The sequence below is a fragment of the Teleopsis dalmanni genome, chromosome 2 (genome assembly GCF_002237135.1).
Source record: "Teleopsis dalmanni isolate 2A chromosome 2, ASM223713v2, whole genome shotgun sequence".
Taxonomy (NCBI): Eukaryota; Metazoa; Arthropoda; class Insecta; order Diptera; family Diopsidae; genus Teleopsis; species Teleopsis dalmanni.
The window spans coordinates 67,003,998-67,019,059 of record NC_051847.1 but is presented as its reverse complement, the minus strand read 5'-3'; the positions used below and the strand labels follow the sequence as shown (position 1 = coordinate 67,019,059).

The window sequence follows — 15,062 nt, the reverse complement described above, 5'->3', positions numbered from 1 at the left end:
GTCGTTATATTAATATAAGTACAATATATAAAGCATAAATACATTATTTCTACACGTCAGTTCTTAGGTTCGTTTCGTACACAACACTCTTTTTACCGTACGGCAACCGTTTATCTACTCACTAAACGTATGCCAATGGATGCATTTATATACGGCGCGGTGTTCATCGCATGTGTGTGTGCTTTTATTTTTGCTGGCGGTTTTTGTGTTTGCATAGACATTCAGTGAATTTTATTATTAAAATAGTGTTTTTATTACGTATAAGTAAAAAATTAATTTTTTTAAATAAAAAACAGTTTTAGTTATAAAAAAAATCTAAAGTTAAAGGTGACGAGAGAAACCTGAAGCGACCGAAGTGTTAATAAGCGAAAAAAAGTAATGAAACAAGATTGTTAAACTTCTTACATTACCTGCGATTATTATTATGAATAAAATTGATACAGTATTATTAATACAAGAAGTGTCATTGAAACCTGTGCTATGGGATAAATATCAGTCTAGCTATAAAGGCAGAAATGCTACAAAATATGCATGGCGCGAAGTGTGCAGAAAGCTCAACCCAAAGTTTGGAGAACTTAAAACCATAGATCAAGATGCATTTTGTAAGCAAATTAATATAAAAAACATATTAAATTATTATCATTATAATCAACATTGTTATCATTCATTTTATGAATATTATTCTTTTTGTTAAGCTTATTATTTATAGTAATATTGTTTCATGAATACAAAATATTTCATGAATATTATTCTTTTTGTTAAGACTATTATTTATATTAATATTACTTATTATTGTTGACATGTTCTAACATTACGGCCGTGTGCGAGTTCGAGTAAATTGAGGTAAAGTAAATTGAAATTTACTAGGGACGTTTTGCACTGCAGTAATGTAATATATATCTCACAAGTCTCGGTTTCTAACTACATATATGTTTTAACTAATTAAATGTTTTATTCGTTTCGTTTTATTAACGCTTCTACGCCATGTCATCTTGGGGTGTCCTCTGTTTCTTGCACGTTGGGGGTTCCATTGTGGGGCTACATGTACTATTTCGTTTGCGTCCTTCCAAAGGATATGTCCAATCCACTTGTACTTCCTGCGCGCTATTTCATTCTCAATAGGAATTTGTTTAGATATTTGCCACTAGCAAGCATTACTTATCATACGGGGCTACCAAATACCGATTATACGTCGTAAACTTCTATTTACTGCCGTAGATAAGCACTGAATTAAATATTTGAATTTTGATTTCTCGTTTTATTGTTTTATTTGACCATACATTGGAAAACCCTGAGAAGGTACCAATAACAACCGCTTTTCTTTGCTTTATATCTGTATACATATATTTTAAACTGATAAACGTTTGAAAAACGTCGGAAGTATGGCTATCATCGCTTCGGTATCTGCTTTGAAAAATACCGCGGATATGCTATCGTTATCAACAGCTTTTCCGTCTTTCATTGCTTTAATTGCCGCTGTAAGTTCTGATGAAGTAGGTGCTGTATTTATATACCTATTATATACCTATTGTCGTCTCGTTCGAATTTCGATTCTCCCAACACTGTCGTCGTGTATTGTGTTCAATGTTTATCTAGGTTGTACTTTACCTTAAGTTATCCTCTGTATACAGTAACATAATGGGCCAATAGATCTAAATGGATTCCTTAGGAAACACCGATATAATCTCACCTAACCTAATAGGATGGAATTCTTTATAAATGTTAAATTGATGTGAATTTCTTGTACAAATTTTTAGAAATGAAAGTAATTTCAAACTAAATCACAATTCCTTCGTAAATGAAACACATTTCTCTCTTAATACAGATAAATAATTTTGGATATAATTCTATTACTACTGCACTATTTTATTAGTTTTAAGTACAGTGAATGTCAGTAAAACTAGAAGAATTTGCAATATATAATTTTTAGAAAGAATATTTGTAAAATATTGTAAATTTAATTTATACAATTTAATTTTTATTTTATTTTAGTTGCAGAAGTAATCAAGAAATGGACTAACCTTAGAGACTCCTATTTAAAGTATAAGAAAAAACTGAAAGTGAATACAAAAAATGGATCTTTAAGAATAAAAATGAAAAAGTATATATATGCTGATCAGCTGGAATTTCTAACCCCAATTTTTAATCAATCAAATATAAATGAAAATAAAAAGATTAATAAAGAAAAAGATCATACAACGACAGAAGCTGAAGATTCAATTTCTGATTTAAAAATTTCAAAACCATCAACAATCACCAAAAATAAAATAAAAATTAAAAAAAATATCAAAACTTATGACAAAGTTTTGAAAGATACAGAGGAGGAAAAACCCTGTAGTAAAATGGCTTTCTTACAAAGTCTCATGCCTCATCTGGAAAAATTTAATAATACAGAATTCCTGCAATTTCAAATGGGAACTTTAAAAGTTATAGAAATTATATATAAAACAAACTCCCAGCAAGTTCCAACATATTTTCAATCAAATTTCATCAATGAACCCTCTTCTTCTGTCCAATTCATCACACCTGATCATATTGAGCCTTTATCAGTGACAAATGTAGAACCTATATCCATATCACCTATAATTTCTGGAGATAGTCACCAAGCTTATTGTTTTGATGAGAATTCCGCCTTGAAAGATGAGGATGACAGTATTGATATTAATATGTTAATCTAAATTTAAATAAGTTTATTTTAATTTTATTGATTTCTTAAAGTCTTGAACAAACTGTATACAAATTAATTTAAAATTTAAGATCACCATTCTGTAATGATCACGTAATGATAATAAAACAAAACTGTGTTATATTCAAAGTCTTAATAAAGTGTTTGAATTTATATTTAACTCAAAGTAAAGTTCCAACAGTAAAAGACATCAAACAAAGAATGGTGCACTCTATTTATACCGGTACTGTTTTTTTTTCCACTAAGCTCTTATCCTTCAACTTTTTTTCTTCATTAATTAAAACTTAAGAACATCAATTAAAAATTCTATCATCCAAATACGGTTCTATTACTTATTTCATTAATTGTGCAATAAACATCCAAGCAATTTCTTCCGTTATAATTCAACTTGTGTAACCTGTAGAAATAATAATCACCAGAACAAACCTTAATAGGATTTGAGCTCAGGGTCTGTGCGCTGTAGTTCTAGTACGCACGCACCATGCGATTAGGGTCTTCCTACCCCAAACCATGCTTGTGTTGAGAAAAAACTGAAACCGATCAGGGTCATGTTCAAGAAACCTGGTCACTTTAATGAAGCGGAACTTTAGGTAAATAGCGTTTGAATTTATGTATATTTGAAGAAAAAAATATATGGAAAATGTATCATTAAAAATTAATATATATCAAAAACCATGTAGTGTGCAAGTAACCAAAATATTAACATAAATAAATATAAACTATCTTCACAAACTTTTTTATTTTTGCTAACTTTTTTATTTTATTTTATTAAATATTTTAATTAAATGATAGGTAATTAAAAAAATTCAAAATAAATTACATTAATCAAATTAAGATTTGGTCGTTTCCATATGCATAAGTTAATTTACTCACGTTAAGGAACTTTTTTGTGTCAGAAAGTTTTGTGAAAGAGCAAGGAGAGCTATTGTTTGTTTACATTTCAATTGTTAGCAGTTAACATTTAGTTTTGTATTGTTATCCGAAATTAATTAATTGATCACGGAAGATGCAGAAAATGCTAAAAGGTTGTGTAATATATTTATTTATGAAAAACTAAACATTTTAAAAAATTCTTATCTCGGTTTGTTTTTGTTTATTTACATTTCGTTTCATGTGTCAAATATTTCAAATTTCGATCATTTTCGTTTTGGGAAATATATTTTGATTTCCTATAATTTATTCTTATTTAAGTTAGAAAGCACAAAAGCTCTTTGTACGGATAATCAAATAAACAGATTTAACGAAGGAAAATACTTTGATTAAACAATAATTAGTGTAGAGTATTTCTATACTCTTCAAATGAAAGCATAAAGTTAAAAATCAGAACATAATCATATATTCTCTATGTGAAAATGATTTTAAATGATCAGATTTGTACTGATTGTGTTTTTAAACCTTTTTGCTTAAATAAACTACAAACTACAAATTTTTTTTAACTAGAACAAGTTTTGAAATTGATTTTTTTTAATTTTGAGCAATTTTTAATTAATTAATTAATTAATTTTTAATTAATTAAAATTTAAATAAGTTTTATATAACATAAAAAAAATAGTTCAACTTCACAAACTATCTTCACAAACTAATCTTTGGGTATTAAATCACGAAACAGTCAAATTTAAGTACATACAAGAACAGACATATCTTATAATTGTTCTAATTAGACGGACTTATAGCATTTTTATTGGGACATGATTATAATTGCTACAGAAATATTGAGCTTATTGCAAAAATACGTTAATTATGATAACATGAACTTACTGTAAATATCAGCAACTCTTAAATGCTGTGAAAATTATACCACAATTATCTTAAAATATAGCCAATGTAAATGTAATTTAAATTTTGTGTATAATACCGTTTTCGATTATTAAATCTAAATGTGCATCCACACTGAAGCGAACGCACGAACTTTTGCAGGTACGATTACCTGCGAACGTTCATTCGTTCGCAAGTGTTGTCGAGCGGAATATATAACAGTTGAGATTAATTTATAGCACTCTAAATATTTTCTCATAGTCGCAAAATTAACTTGAAATTAACAGCTGCTATATGTGACATCCGTAGGGACCTCAAGATTGATCCCATCAAAAAATACATGAAGGATAGAGCCTTGAAATTATTTGCGAATACTGACAGATTTACCAACACCGCGTTATCAAATCTCAGAATTGTTACAGGTTCCTCGGGGAGGCTTAGTCTGATGAAGTGATAAACAATAATCCAGTCAAAGCATAAAGAGGGGTTTTGAAAATACCTCGAGTTAGGAAAGAGTAAAAGTGCTCAAGTGCACTGGCTCAAAGAGCTTCAACATAATAATATATGACTTCACAAATATAATGTAATTTGATTATCATATATATTTATGAGAAAATAAATGCCTACAAACGCAATTGGGAAACAAAATTTTGGTAGATCAAAAGTAAATCAAAATTGAATCTAGATTTACCACTTGAAAACCCCATAAATTTATTGGTTCGACATGCTTACATTGGAAAATTGGCCTCAAATAAGTAATTATTTACTGAACACTTTTTCAATAATACTACTTTCCATGTATTGAACATACCCAATCGAAACTGACAAATAAAAAGCGGCAGCTATAAGTTGTCAAATTCGATCAACAAACTCGCTAAGCACGTCTAGTTATTGAAAAATTGTGTAAAAATAAATAAATAAATTGGTTTGTTAAGTAATTATTATATTAATTATAAAAACTTTATCTCAAAATGGCATTGATCTGTGCGAGTAAGTAGTTTACATTCTTGAACTTACGTTAGTGAGGTTATGAAGCTTAATTTACTTTCAATTTATATACAATATAAATTAATTATTTTTTAGTTACAAATGAAGTTCCAGATACACCAGTTCTATCTCCCATCTCAGGGGCGGTTTTCGAAAGACGCATTATAGAAAAATATATATTGGAAAATGGTTGTGATCCAATAACCGGCAAAGAAATGAAAGCGGCAGAATTGATTGAAATAAAAACACCACCAATTGTTAAGCCAAAGCCGCCAAGTGCTACTAGTATCCCTGCTACATTGAAAACTATGCAAGATGAATGGGATGCATTAATGCTGCATGCATTCACACAACGTCAGCAATTACAAACTGCACGTCAAGAACTTTCCCATGCACTTTACCAACATGATGCTGCTTGCAGAGTTATAGCACGTTTGAATAAGGAAGTAGCAGCTGCACGTGAAGCTTTGGCTACACTTAAACCACAAGCTGGTATTGGTGCATCAACAGCTCCAACAACAATACCACAACCAGCAATTGCATCCGAAGCTGCTGGTGTTGCTACACATCCGGTTGAACAAGCTGGCATGAGTGCAGAAGTCATACAAAAATTACAAGACAAAGCCACGGTATTAACACAGGAACGTAAAAAACGTGGTCGTACCGTACCCGAAGATTTAGTTACGCAAGATCAAATTAAATCATTTTTGACAATTGCTTCTCATCCAGGTTTGCACTCAGCATCTGTGCCTGGCATTTTAGCTTTGGATATTAATAGTTCTGATCATAGTAAAATCTTAACTGGAGGTAACGATAAAAATGCTACTGTTTTTAATAAGGATACGGAACAAGTTGTGGCCATACTTAAAGGACATACTAAAAAAATTAGTAAAGTCATTTATCATCCAGATGAAGATACTGTTATAACTGGTTCGCCAGATATGTCTATACGTATTTGGCATGTACCAACTTCGCAGACACAACTTTTGCTACGTTGTCATGATGGTCCGGTGACAGGACTATCATTGCATCCAACAGGAGACTATGTATTATCGACTTCTTCAGATAAACACTGGGCCTTTTCAGATATACGTACTGGACGTTTGTTGACTAAAGTAAAATATTTTATTATATCACTTAATAAGGAGTAACTTTTGCTAATTGAATGTTGTTTTTTTTTTTAAGGTTATTGATACTGCTGAAGTGGGCTTAACAACAGCACAATTTCACCCTGATGGCCTCATTTTTGGTACGGGAACCGATGATTCACAAGTAAAAATTTGGGATTTAAAGGAACAAAGTAATGTTGCTAACTTTCCTGGACATACTGGCCCAATATCGGCTATATCATTCTCTGAGAACGGTTATTATTTGGCAACAGCTGCTGATGATGCTTGTGTGAAACTCTGGGATTTACGTAAATTAAAAAATTTCAAAACTATACAACTGGATGATGGCTACGAGGTTAAGGACTTATGTTTCGATCAGAGTGGTACATATCTTGCTATTGCCGGTACAGATGTTAGGTGAGTAATACGTTTTTAAGTTTTAATCAGCAAAAATATATTTTTAAGCCTAATTTTACATATATTTTATCTCAATTAAAAGTGAAATCCAAAATAAACTTTTAAAATGTCTTCAAAAAACATTGGAAACGCTATAGATATTAGTTAGGATTATTCTGCGCGGCATGCTTTTTGAAATGGTCTAGCCAATTTTCCATACGATTTTCTTTAGCTAAGGCGCGTCTTGAATTTTCTTTCTCCATTCTGATGCGACGACGTTCTTCCGCTTCAACCTTCTGCACCAGCTCAGGTGGATACTTATCAAGTTTATTAAGCAACAACTGTAAAGTTTATTTTATGTTAAAAGAAAATATTTTCTCAAGCAAAATGTTAGGGGTATTCACGATCTCACGCAACGAGATCGGTAACTGAGTAACATAGTAACAGTGCAAAGCATCGCTATTATTTATATACGAATATTCGAAATAGATTTCGAATATATGTATTTTGTTATTAGCAGTTTGCAATATTACCGTGTTACGCTAACACCGACCACGTTACTCGATATTGTGCATACCCTCCTCATGGTAACTTACCAATAAATGTTCTTGTATTTTCTGCACTTGTTCTAAAGAGGCAATTTGAGGATACTCAGTTTCACAAGAATCACTTGGTAACGTTTCCGTTTCTACTTCTGGCTTATCCATAACTTCTTTAGTTTTATTATCTTTTCTTATCGTGTCTTCAATGCTTTTAAGTAGTACAGGTACAACAGCGTTTAATCTCAAGGACATTTTACTAACAAATAAAAGGATGAGATATAATCTGATAAATGTTATACATAACTTACTCTTCTTTGTATGCCTTATCGAAGTTGTCAACTGCAATATTTGTCAATTGCTTCAAAGTATCAGCACGTGCTTGTATCAATGCTGCATCCTTAGCAAATATAGGACTTTCAACAGCCTCATCATATTGTTTTTTCTTCAAGCAAATATATATTTTTATTAACAACTAAATGTTACTAACAAACAGTAAGTTTACTAAATTACTTACAAATTTATAATGTATCATCTTGACTCTAAGATTCAGTAGACCCAAATTCATGACACGACTATTAAAATTAAATATTTTTTGTCGCATTTTCTCATAGCCCTTAAGTACAATATATATATATTAATTGAAATTGATTAAGTAAAGTACATAGGTAGATTTACATTGATCCATATGCTAGGAGTTAAGTAACGTTTTTCAGCCAAATACGGTCGTACGATCTGATTCATATACAGTTCCAATTCCTTGGCTTCTTTTTTACCTGCAATATGCTTTTCAGAAATCTCCATATTTGTTATTTCTGCTGGTTTGATTAACTTCGCTTTTTCAGCATCGATATTAACATCTCGAGAAGCTAATGCTTCTTCGTCTTCAATGTTATCGAAGTAACTCTAAAAATTTATAATTGTATTTAATATTACTTAATAATAATTATGAGTTCTTATAATTTACAATCTTTTTTAAACCAGATAAAAACGTTCTATAATCATCCTGTGTTTCTACTAGGAGTCGCTGATATTGATTGGTGACATCTTTTAATTCCCTTTCTAATTTAGGACGTGTCTCCCGTATTTTCCTAAGTTTTAAATAAGTTTCTTGCATTTGAACAAAAGCATCTGCTTTTAGTTTTTCTAAAAACTCTGTTGCGAACTATAATGTATCACAATTATTATTATTTTTATTTTTATTTATTCAATTTCAATTCACAACATAACGAACCTTGTTAAAATCTATCATTTTTTGATATATTTTTTCTTCATTTTCTGCATTGCGTTCCCTTTCCAAAAACCGTTGTTTTGTGGAATAAATGGTAAACTTGTTGCGAGTAATTTCACGTAATATTAAAATATCGCTATTGTAAAATTAATTAATTAAATTAGTCAATTATTTGAAAATAATAATAATAAAATTGTTATATATATATATATAATTTACAAGAAGGTCGATAAAAACCTCCCTATTGAAAACAATAGTTTATATTAAGAATTTAGTTTCTTTTACCAAAATAATATTTTAATGTTGTGAAATAATTGTATTTAGTATAATAATATATTATATGCAATAATAAAAGCTTAGTTGTTAAGAAGAATATACAGTCAAATTTCCAGAACTCGAACTCAATAGAGTGCAACAGGCTCACCTAGCAAATTAAAAACAATTACAAAAAATTTCTTTAACTCAAAGTCTCCACAGGTCTAGTCTTTTCATTGCAAAATGGTACTTCAAGTAGAAGTGTGACTGTATTAATACTACAATTTCTATTCACACCAAAAAGAAAACCTTTCTTAAGACAGTTTAACAAAACCCTAAATCTGTGAGTGTTTTTAAAACTCCAAAAATATCCTCTCTTCCGTACGGATAACACCCATTAAGTATTTCTTCGAAATATCGTTAAGAATATATGTATGACACGAAGCACCTTAAATGTCCCAAAACTTTACTTTTGGATCAGTATAAACGTTCTTTTGAATACGTTCTTGAACATGTTTAATAGAGAGAGAATTTCAAGGCTCTGCACTCGGGTCTAAATAATATTGGTGGATGTCACTACTCCATCATTTATAAGTGGTAGTGATATATTAAACAGTGCAACTTAATCCACTTAAGCAAATGTGAGACACATCGGATTATATTAAACATCGAACGTATAAGTGAGTGAATGACTTTAACATTCAAAAGAAATTTTTCATCGCAAGTAATAGAACCATCTTTCAGCATTTCGTCGGGAGTTCATTGAGAAAATATATATAACACGAACCGACCCAAAAAGCCTTAAACAATTCTTTTAAAGCAACATGAAATATTTCTAAGCGTAGTGCTCAGCATAAACAATGACGTATCCTTAACGATAGAAATCAAATGAAGTCAGTCAATAAGTTATACTTTGCCTATTCACGATTCATAGAATCGAAATTCATAACGAAAAACGATAAGCTACGGATGTACAAAACAATTATCAAGCATATATACATTTATAAATTATCTTTTCACATATGGATTGGAGTATTGCGTTTTGAAGAAAGATGAGAATAATGTACTAATGTAATATAAATGAAAAACTCTTATATAATAAATAGACAGAAAGAAGTATGATATAAAAAATGTGGGATTACTTGATTCGTCAAAACGTAAAATGGTGCTATGAAAATTTTCGATACAAAGCTACAAGGATCTGGAGAAAGAGGTCAACCGCAAAGCAGATGACCAGAAGTAATTAAAAAAAGTCTCAAAAAGAAGATAACCTACCATAGAACGAATGCGGGATATAAACACGAAAACTATACATAGCCTTCTATGTAAACTATTGTTACAAAAATTATAGCCAAAAATACATTTTCATGCTTTTTCCTCTGTGCTTAAAACTCCAATCTGTATACTTTTTCATCTGTGTTCAAAACTCCAGCTTCTAGAGCTTTGTCACAGTCACGGCGTCATAACCATATTATGGTTACAAAACCATGCTCTCAATATATTGTTCAAAATCTGTTTACTTTTTCCTATGCACTCTGCCAACAATCGTATTGTTTTTATTGTAACCCGTGGGCACCTAAAAGCAGATAAAACATGAGGATGTGGATAGGTGATGGTTGAAGGGAGGGGGAGGGGAATAAGGGTGAATCGTATTTATTAAATGTGAATCCTTTTTAAATCGACTGGAACCCTAAATATAAAAATTCTTGAAAATCTTCCTGAATTTTTCAAGCTTTATATATACCCATATATCTTTTAAATAATTTATTATTTAGGAGAAATAAATTATTGTACTTAACCTTTTCATACGAAATTTCTTGATACGCTTGGGCTGTCTAAGATCCTTTAAGTAATCCGGATCAATTGTAGTGACCACACATGGTGCACGCGGATTATTTAAATGTCCTCGCTTAATAAAAAATTGATTTAATTAATTTCTATACTTGAGACATTTTTAAAGTTACTTTACCGCATCGAAATCATTTACAGACAAATTAATCGTTTGCCGCTTTTCAGCATCTTTCCGATCTTCTTCAGTATAAAAATCTGTATTTTCAATTTTATTAGAATAATGTTCATATAAAATGTGATTATTACTAACCCTCTGGTTTCCGATATATCTTCTTCTTACTCTTTTTCATTTTCAAAGACACCATTTTTTTGACAATTGGAAATAATTTTCCTTCAAAAATATATTCTATTATTTACGACACCTCAACGTTGTTAGGCTGAGTAGTTTCTTTGGAAACAAGAATGTAAAAAATACAAAATCTGTCGTTATAAAAATGTTAAATAAAAATATGAGTAGAATTACATTTCATTTTGATTATATATTTATGAAATTTTATTTTGATAGGACAAACTTCAGAATAACTACTTAGTTAAAGTTAAAAATCCATATAAATATTTATATTTATTAGGGCTATGAACACATTGTAAACCGAATTGATTTGAAACTGGAATTTTCTTATATTAAATGTGATTGAACTGAACTACCATCGTTTTGAAAAGTTTGTTTGGGGCTTTTGAAATAGATTACTTTATCAAGATAACGAACATATAAACTGACCCATTTCACATATGATTAACAGCTCTATGATTAACAGAACCTCCATATTACTGGTGTAACTGAATAGATCGACAAACTGAACCATTGCGGCTTTGTAAATTTTATCTGAAACCAGTAGTGTGAAAGCTGGACCAACATAATTTAAACAACAACCAAAAAATGTGAAAATGGTAGTAAAAATATGAAATTACCAATTGCGATATGTCTCTTTGTATGTGGTGGCATCTTGACATCTCAACAAGGTAACGCCATAAATTCATAGGAATCAAATTTGTATGTGCTTTTAGACCTGAAAACTGATAAGGAATGCAGTTACAGTTCTCGCCTACCCTTAATGTAGTAGGCGATGTAGTAGCCAATATAGTAGCGATTATTCATGGTAATTAATTGTTTAGAATTTGGCTATATCCAGATTTCAATTAAACAGTTCTTATTGCATAAGGAAAACGCCGTTTATACTCAAAAATTTTAAATAGAGACCTATTTAGAACTTTGTTGTGCATTCGTTAGATATAGATTTTTAAAAGTGAAATCAATTTAGATTGTTACTAACTATATAGTATATTCACCCAATTCCGATGAATTCAAAAGAAATCTGCTGTACATTCAATTACCAATGTGTGCCCTAACTGCAACTCTATTCCTCCATGATATCTTAAGACATTTCAGCTCGAACGATTATTGGATTCGCCTTATTAAAATTTCTAGGTTTTTCCACTGTGATCCAGATTAAATTTAATTAAAATCTCATTAATCCTCAATCTATTCTGACTTCTAAACAATCCCCTCCTCTTTCACACTACTATCACCTACCCACATCACACGGCATACTATGTCAAACGCTCATATACCTGCTTGTGTGAACCTTTTGGGGGATGTTGAACAACACTTGGTCGTCTTCAACGAGTGGTTCCGGGACATAGGGCCGACTGTTCTTGGAACCCTAACGACACGTGTTAATTTCAATTGTATCCTTCCCTTCTCTGTTTCCCCCCCTACCCTTACCACAAATGCCTCATCCACATCCCAACCCATGTATTCGTCTTGTAATCCTTACGTGTTATCTGCTATTCAGATCCCGGCGGGCTACAACAACAACAACCCACATCCTAACCCATATATTAATTGTTATGCTTGTGATTCAAAATTTGACAGTAGTTAGTTTACTTCTAAATTATATTAATATGTAAACAGATATAGCGACTCCATTTCTTATCAATGGAGTAATTCTACAACCGCAATTTATACTTTGCTATTTATGTGCTATACTATATTTAAGTGTATATAAACTTTAACTATTCTTTCAAATTATTTACTTGTACTTAAAAAAATATATTTTTCTTACAGAGTCTATATGTGCAAACAATGGCAGGATTTGAAAATCTTCAATGAGCACACCGCGTTAGCCACTGGTGTACGATTTGGTAAACATGCGCAATATCTAGCATCGACAAGCATGGATCGAACACTGAAATTATATGCCATCGAATGAAGCCTTTAAATCAAATATTAAACAGAAAATAAAAACACTCCATCAAATCAACTCTTCAGTGAATTAGAATTGCTTAATCCGTTTACATTTATTATTGCATAAATTTATTATTACAACATATCTTCAATGTAAATGATCCACGTATATTAAAATATTCCACGAGTGAATTCTTATTGATAAATAGAAATTACCATTATTATGTTTTTTAAAGTTAATTATTGGTTTATCCCATTATTTAAAAATTAATTAAATATCAATACAATCCTAATTAATTATAAACAATTTTAAATGTATATTTTATCATATTAAGCATGCATGAGCTCTACACAATTCATCCCAATAACACAAATTGTATCCAAATTGACGTCATTGACTTCTTTATTCAAATTTAATTCAATGTAATAAAATAAAAATGTTTAAATTATAATTAAATATATAGTTTTATTAAATTTGCAGGTAAAAAAATATAAATTTTATTTAATATTAAGACGCTGAAGCCACTTGCTTTAATGGTCCTTCTAAGTACGTAGCCAATGCCATTGCTTTTTGTTTCAATAAACCTAAGCCAACTGTCTCTTTGGCATATAAACAAAGCAAAATGCTAGCAACCTACAATGGAAATTAGTTTATATGTAAATATCTGATTATATACAAAATATATATATTAGTAATTAACCTGTGTTATGACAACGTGCCCACAATCGCAATCCAACAAAACATATGTCAGACGATCTTCACGGAATGCATTGCGTCCATGTTTTTCATAGGCAGCCCAAATGTTGCTGGCAATCGCCGCTGTGACACGTGCATCTCGATCACCATAACCAGAATATGCCAATAGAGCACCTTCTTGGCTCAGCAATCTAAATAATAAATCAAACGAAATTTAGTAATAAATAATGTAAATCCAATTGTTTTGATATTTACAAAGTATTTTCCACGCCTCCTGTGTTCGCTTGGCTAAGCACTCGTGTTAGAGCTTTTGGCTTCAACATATCTTTGGAAGAAAATATTTAAATAATATATTAATAAACATTTGATAATATATATATTATTTCTAATAATTCTAATAATATCAATTTTACATCACTACTTTTATTTGAAAAAAAATTGCATTTATGTTGATTGTCATACCTTTCTAAAATGTTTAACAAGAGCTGAAATAATTAAATTTAATATAAATAATTTAATTAATAATATATCAACACCTCCGCTGCACAATAGAACGACAAAAATTACTGATAAATAATTCTCCACCAATGCAAATCAACTCACAAAGTGTATAAAAATGTCTACACTCTGAAAACCATATGATTTTTGTTTATATACAAATCCAATACAAATTGCAGTACAGTGTTACAAAACGTTTTTCCAAAAATTGCACTTAATATATCTAATCCAAAGTCATTTAGTTGCTATTGCCGTGTGCGAGTCGAGTATATTGAAATTTCCTAGAGATTTTTTGCACTGCACTTATTTAGATATTTATTTATTCCACATATTTATTATTTTTGGTTAAAAGTTTTCAAATTTATTTAGTTTTTAAACATCTTATAAAATGTTCACAATGGAAACACCTTAATTTGCAATTTTTATCTAATTTACACTACTCGAAATACCAATTTACCCTACTGGTAAATACCAACGTTCGCTACCATAGCGACATAATTTACTATTTCTCTCAATTTACCATCAATTTACTCGAACTCACACACGGCGTATAGATATTTTTTTTCTCCAGCAAAGGGAAAATAGTCCCTATACTTCACTGGGAGATGAGGATAAGATAGAGAGAGAGAGATGAAAAATATTAAAAACTACAGTGTGAAAATTAAACCCATGTAAATGTAATGAATGTAAAATGAACAAATTTCGGCAATTAGACTATAAAAGTAAAAAAAAAAGCTCCATTCCAGTAATCAAGAAAATAAAACACACAAGACTTATATCAATAGGCTTTAAAAAAATATATAATATATTAACTACTACTTTGGAATGTGAACAAGGTTACTATTAGAACTTTTTTTTCGGCTTAAAAATTTA

At 30.3% G+C, this 15,062-nt stretch overlaps 4 protein-coding genes across 4 annotated transcripts; 2 read left to right on the top strand and 2 right to left on the bottom strand.

Annotated features, from left to right (window-relative positions):
* The first annotated feature begins 314 nt into the window (after positions 1–314).
* Positions 315–2,678, top strand: LOC119674760. The gene is made up of 2 exons (XM_038085916.1): positions 315–602; positions 1,993–2,678. The coding sequence occupies exons 1-2, from the start codon at positions 425–427 to the stop codon at positions 2,676–2,678; spliced, it is 864 nt and encodes a 287-aa protein (XP_037941844.1). The 5' UTR covers positions 315–424.
* A 2,576-nt stretch (positions 2,679–5,254) lies between these two features.
* On the top strand, positions 5,255–13,445 carry LOC119679418 (pre-mRNA-processing factor 19-like). Its single transcript, XM_038091763.1, has 4 exons — positions 5,255–5,431; positions 5,525–6,543; positions 6,614–6,954; positions 12,875–13,445. The coding sequence occupies exons 1-4, from the start codon at positions 5,413–5,415 to the stop codon at positions 13,017–13,019; spliced, it is 1,524 nt and encodes a 507-aa protein (XP_037947691.1). The 5' UTR covers positions 5,255–5,412; the 3' UTR covers positions 13,020–13,445.
* LOC119679419 lies at positions 7,053–11,251 on the bottom strand. The gene is made up of 10 exons (XM_038091764.1): positions 11,060–11,251; positions 10,928–11,004; positions 10,758–10,867; positions 8,707–8,839; positions 8,440–8,637; positions 8,151–8,378; positions 7,990–8,088; positions 7,784–7,917; positions 7,530–7,731; positions 7,053–7,274 (listed from the first exon to the last, which is right to left on the bottom strand). The coding sequence occupies exons 1-10, from the start codon at positions 11,112–11,114 to the stop codon at positions 7,095–7,097; spliced, it is 1,416 nt and encodes a 471-aa protein (XP_037947692.1). The 5' UTR covers positions 11,115–11,251; the 3' UTR covers positions 7,053–7,094.
* An 18-nt stretch (positions 13,446–13,463) lies between the features above and the next one.
* LOC119679417 (ragulator complex protein LAMTOR2 homolog) lies at positions 13,464–14,267 on the bottom strand. Its single transcript, XM_038091761.1, has 4 exons — positions 14,154–14,267; positions 13,947–14,016; positions 13,696–13,882; positions 13,464–13,628 (listed from the first exon to the last, which is right to left on the bottom strand). The coding sequence occupies exons 2-4, from the start codon at positions 14,012–14,014 to the stop codon at positions 13,503–13,505; spliced, it is 381 nt and encodes a 126-aa protein (XP_037947689.1). The 5' UTR covers positions 14,015–14,016; positions 14,154–14,267; the 3' UTR covers positions 13,464–13,502.
* Positions 14,268–15,062: the final 795 nt, after the last annotated feature.

What these genes read in the sequence shown, in the direction of transcription:
- LOC119674760 (XM_038085916.1), top strand. Translation starts at nt 425, where the DNA reads ATGAATAAAATTGATACAGTATTATTAATACAAGAAGTGTCATTGAAA. An exon ending in CATAGATCAAGATGCATTTT is followed by an intron (nt 603 to 1,992) that starts GTAAGCAAATTA and finishes ATTTTATTTTAG; the next exon opens with TTGCAGAAGTAATCAAGAAA.
- LOC119679418 (XM_038091763.1), top strand. An exon ending in CTGGACGTTTGTTGACTAAA is followed by an intron (nt 6,544 to 6,613) that starts GTAAAATATTTT and finishes TTTTTTTTTAAG; the next exon opens with GTTATTGATACTGCTGAAGT. An exon ending in ATTGCCGGTACAGATGTTAG is followed by an intron (nt 6,955 to 12,874) that starts GTGAGTAATACG and finishes TTTTTCTTACAG; the next exon opens with AGTCTATATGTGCAAACAAT.
- LOC119679419 (XM_038091764.1), bottom strand. Translation starts at nt 11,114, where the DNA reads ATGGTGTCTTTGAAAATGAAAAAGAGTAAGAAGAAGATATATCGGAAA. An exon ending in CTGTAAATGATTTCGATGCG is followed by an intron (nt 10,868 to 10,927) that starts GTAAAGTAACTT and finishes TTTTTTATTAAG; the next exon opens with CGAGGACATTTAAATAATCC. An exon ending in CTCCTAGCATATGGATCAAT is followed by an intron (nt 8,089 to 8,150) that starts GTAAATCTACCT and finishes ATTGTACTTAAG; the next exon opens with GGCTATGAGAAAATGCGACA.
- LOC119679417 (XM_038091761.1), bottom strand. Translation starts at nt 14,014, where the DNA reads ATGTTGAAGCCAAAAGCTCTAACACGAGTGCTTAGCCAAGCGAACACA. An exon ending in GGAGGCGTGGAAAATACTTT is followed by an intron (nt 13,883 to 13,946) that starts GTAAATATCAAA and finishes TTTATTATTTAG; the next exon opens with ATTGCTGAGCCAAGAAGGTG. An exon ending in GGCACGTTGTCATAACACAG is followed by an intron (nt 13,629 to 13,695) that starts GTTAATTACTAA and finishes TTTCCATTGTAG; the next exon opens with GTTGCTAGCATTTTGCTTTG.